At 44.5% G+C, this 4,506-nt stretch overlaps 2 protein-coding genes across 2 annotated transcripts in view; one reads left to right on the top strand and one right to left on the bottom strand.

Moving 5' to 3' along the window:
• Positions 1 to 3,626: 3,626 nt before the first annotated feature.
• Positions 3,627 to 3,844, top strand: PHALS_05167 (uncharacterized protein; the record flags this gene model as incomplete). The annotated part of the gene is made up of 2 exons (XM_024718844.1): positions 3,627 to 3,635; positions 3,695 to 3,844. 2 exons carry the CDS (start codon positions 3,627 to 3,629, stop codon positions 3,842 to 3,844), a joined length of 159 nt encoding a protein of 52 aa, XP_024584203.1.
• A 657-nt stretch (positions 3,845 to 4,501) lies between these two features.
• Positions 4,502 to 4,506, bottom strand: part of PHALS_05166 (uncharacterized protein) — a gene marked incomplete at both ends in the record, with an annotated part of 1,990 nt that continues 1,985 nt past the window's right edge. The window contains one exon of the mRNA XM_024718843.1: positions 4,502 to 4,506. This exon is cut by the window's right edge and continues 277 nt beyond it. Within this exon, the coding sequence (XP_024584202.1) occupies positions 4,502 to 4,506 (5 nt within the window).

Here is a 4,506-nt window from a genome sequence, read left to right as displayed (position 1 = left end):
GAACGGATCATACATATCGATCGCAAAGCGCGCCTCTCCAAATGGTTTTTTTGTGGGGCACAACTTGGATTTACTCCACAAACCAGGCAAGACGAACATGTTAGCCAATGCGATATCAATATACCTGGGCTGTGATCTAAATCCCAGGAGATAAAACATGCACGATTCGTGTCGACAATGCAAAGATATTCAGACGATTAGCGTGCAAGCAATGACAACTCGAAGAATTTATCGAAGAGTATAAATCTGATTAGACACGATCACGTGTTCATCGCTTCGGCGTACATAATTAATGGCTGTATTATGCGGTTAAACACTTGGATATAGCTAGGGTTGGTGCTCCTAATGCGGGTGATTTGCGTCATCGACTTTTACATAAGTACTATGACAGCCCTTTGGACGGCCACCCTGGACGTGAGAAAAAGTGTCTCATTCTTTTCTGGGATTAGTATTAGCTACACATGTATAAATGAGTGTGGAAGTATGCGAGGACTTGGGAATTTGCCAGAAATTGAACTTCATGAGTTCCACTTAGTTCCCACTTTGGTCGTTGGCAGTGCCAACTGACAGCTGGAAGCCCAAGAGTATGGACTACATATTCGAACTTCCGCGCCACGCACATAGACGCAAAAGTATCCTTGTCGTCAGGGGACCGATTCAGCAAGATGGTTCATCTTGACCCTTTCTCGAATGAATTATCTCTTTGAGAAAACAGCTAAGGTCTTTGTAGACCTTGTTACCCGTCTGTATGACCTTCCTGTTGGGTCCGTCCCTGACCACGACACCCGTTTCGCATCAAAGTTTTGGCGTGTATATTGGGCACCAAGTTGGCCATGTCAACAGCGGCACACCTCGAAACGGACGGTCAAATAGTACGTGCGGATCGAGTCTTGGAGGACGTACTGGTACGTCATTTAAAGAGTGAAGTGTGTTTTCTCTCCTGCAGAGCTTGTGCTGAAAAGCCACACGCATGTCTCGACAGGTCACTTGCCAATTTATGCAAGCTATGGTATACATCTAGAGTGCCTGCTTCCTTGATGGGCGATCCCTACTTCAAGTGTGTGTATGTGTGGGGGGGGGCGGAGCCACAGTCAGACCTAATGCTGTCGCAATCTGAAAGCAAATGTTGACTCACTGGGGCTTCTAGGCGACTTAACAAGTTGTGTGGAATAGCACGGCGACTACTTTATTGTGAAAAGACAAGCCGATGTTCGGTGTTCGAGTTGCATTTGCGAAAGCTCAGAGAATTGCAAAAAGGACAAGCAGATAAGAGCGAAAAGAAGAACAAGAATTTATGTAAGGTCAATGATCTAGTACTACATAATGGCAAAGTTACCTAAACATAATGTGTTCAACTTGAAAGCAGATAGATTTTGCCACGAATAATTGGACTGTTCAATGTGTTAAAATGCGATGGTGATGCTAATGCCCTAGCCATCCCTACAAGCATGCACTTACATCCTGCGGTTTAGTGTGGTAGGTTAAAGTCGTATCTTTTGAGCGAGCCTGCAGGTTCTACTTTATCTTTGGCAGGTGATCAATCTGATCATGAAGTTCCTACAACTGACCATGGAGAGCAATCAGCTTTATACCCCGAAGACTCTTCTCGGCGTACAAGCGTTGAAAAAAATCAACGGATTGCTCCTTTACTGATTCCAACGCTTGAAAGCGACAATGAAACTCACCGCCTGCTTCTTCAACAGAGAGTGAGAAGTCTCACGAGACTTCGCGTCAATTCGGAATCAAATGGTTCATCACGAACTTGTTGAAACCTTAGTTCAAACATGGTTCATCACGAACTTGTTGAAACCTTAGTTCAAACTCCAAAACCAAGCATTCGGAATGACATATCAAAATGCCAAATTTTGTGTTCTGCTCTGCATAAATTCTAAAAGGCTCTCGCCGTGATCTTTCATGCAGTTTTGCTGCAATTTTTTGATTTGCCCACCATGAGCGCTCTTCCACTTTAGGAGTCCTTTTATCGTTTTCACGTTCAAACCCACCTCCACTCTCAGACTCTTGTAGAGAGCGTCGTTGGTCGGAGTCGATCGCGAGGATCGGTCGACTTGTCATCATAGAAAGAAGCAATTGAATCGCAACACTTCTACAGAGTTTGGTGACGAGGCTATCGGAAAAGAACACGTGGGAGTCTTGTCCGGATTCAGATTCTGATGCCTCCGACGTGGCTCGCAGCTGGAGTCACTTGCAGTATCGCTAGAGACAACACTACGACGACAAGAGCCAAATCTTGCTCAGTCACGACTATAGGGCCTGCCAGCTCCGACTCGGCGAAGCAAAATTCCCATCTTGTTCTCGTTCTTAAAGCAAACAAGCTATCACCAGTTCCGCTTGGCTATGGTAGGCTTGGTGAGACGGCGATCCAACGTCAACGAAGAAACGGTCTATGTCGAAATTCGTGTCTTAATCTCAGTTAAGGATGGGTAGAGTTTTGGAATTGTCCTTTGCCCAATAGGCGAGCAACGCTCTTCGATGTTGGCTTGGTCACTTGATGGCTTAATTGCTGATCAGAGAGTGACCTGCTATATGACCATATGATTTCGAGGGATTCGCGCTTGGCAATTTTACTCTGACCGCTACCTTGAATACCTTGAATAAATATGTTAAATTTGCTATATGCGAGCTCTATTCGATTCAATGTCCACCAGCAAGCCATATTGAGTAAATATGTTGCCGACGAACGGCTCGTCTGCATCCTTATCGACTACGTTGTCGCTGCCAACAGCGAGGTGAGTTGTCTTGCTCAGATAATCCAAAATACCACAAACTAGGTATTTTCAGGACAGCTCTTTCGAAAGACCGAAACTCAATGGACCATTAACATTCGGCTTTATTTGGCAGACTAGTCGAAGTTTCCGACAACAAAATGCAATATATGCGGCGAGGCTCGAATGAGTTGACATGTTCAACACGTGAGCACATAAGCTAATCTACCTATACATGTCGCGCCACCCATCCAAAACGATCACTTTAATCCGTAGTGATAACCGAGCAGTTTAAATCTCTTCGACCGACGTTGCCACTCAGGAAGGTATCATGTGCCTCGCATAGCATTCTGTTTTTAAGCTCCTCACCAAGAGGATCTATTACACGTTAAATGTACAGTGGATAAGAGCTAAAGGTTACCACTCAGGAAGGTATCATGTGCTTCGTATAGCATTCTGTTTTTAAGCTCCTCATCAAGAGGATCTATTACACGCTGAATGTAAAGTGGATAAGAGCTAAATATAGCAGCGTGGGAAAAGAATAGCTGTGCAAAAGTACAATCGTCCCGATAAAGCGACATCTAAGCTCTTAAAGCTTAACTTATCATACGTTTCAGCACCGCACGTTGCGGCCAATTCGGACGCAGGACGTACTGTTTTTTATAGTGCGACGTCATGATTATGGTATGCGACGATTTTTGGTCGCGTTATTGCGACCAAAAACTTGCCACTGCATTTTTTCTACGCTTTATCAAAGGTATAATCGGCAAATACAGAGACCTTTTAACCTGTCTGTAGTGTTGTGATGACGACGTCACTGTGTGCAGCAATATGCAATCTTTAAACATCCCAAACGATTTTGAACACTGGACGAGGGCAAACTCGATCACAGTCCCTTTTTTCATGAGCAGTGTTGGTCTTGTCTGGTAAATACGTAAATACTCGCATACGCTGATATATTCCGCTCACAGCCTGAAAGGCCGCCTCCATTGCATGCCTCGACCTTTCATACCGTAAATCAAGATTTGTGGGGGGGCTCCAGGGTGTACGTGTTTGGTATTGCCACAGATATATCATTCGCACCTGATCGGTATCTGAGAGATCACTCTCTTCCTCCTTAGCTCCGGCGCTCTCGCAATTTTGATCTCCAGGACTTCAAAGGTCTCTCGCCGCACAAAATCTGTACTCTGCGACCAATACATTTCTTCTGCCCTTCACAGAGGAAAGGTGGATGCGAATGATACAGAGCGAGCTGCATTTCATCCGTGGAAAGCGAACCATTACGTTTCTAAACAAAGTCTGTCACAATCCCCGCTACCAAAATTTAAATTTTTTGGTGTATTCCGATGGCGGATCGCACAATCTTGTGCGACCGTACATATGTATATATTACACAGTTAACAGTGGTGTGGCTACACCGTAACAAGAAGCCACCAGGTGGCAGGATTGCCAGTAGTAATACATATTACTACTTGTTAGATTTTGCTATTTTAATGTGGTATTGCTTTATTATTTAGGAAGACATAGGGCTTAAGATATTGGCGGCTCTGCCGCAACTGACACAATTAAATACAGTTTTGTTTTGAACAGAAGCTTGATAAGGCTTTAATACTTAAAAGTAGCGGATAGCGACCCGCTACACTTGTACTGGTTCTTGGAAAGAACATAAGGTCGGTGACCTAAGGTTAGCTTTCTCTAAGCAAAAAGCTTCGACAGCCCCGCTGCAGTCCTCCCAAAATGCGCAGAATCACAAGCTATCCCAACGGCAGATTTCACTACTATA

Source organism: Plasmopara halstedii, assembly GCF_900000015.1.
Source record: "Plasmopara halstedii genome assembly, contig: Scaffold_2881, whole genome shotgun sequence".
NCBI classification, from domain to species: domain Eukaryota; phylum Oomycota; class Peronosporomycetes; order Peronosporales; family Peronosporaceae; genus Plasmopara; species Plasmopara halstedii.
This window is presented reverse-complemented; position numbering and strand designations above follow the sequence as displayed.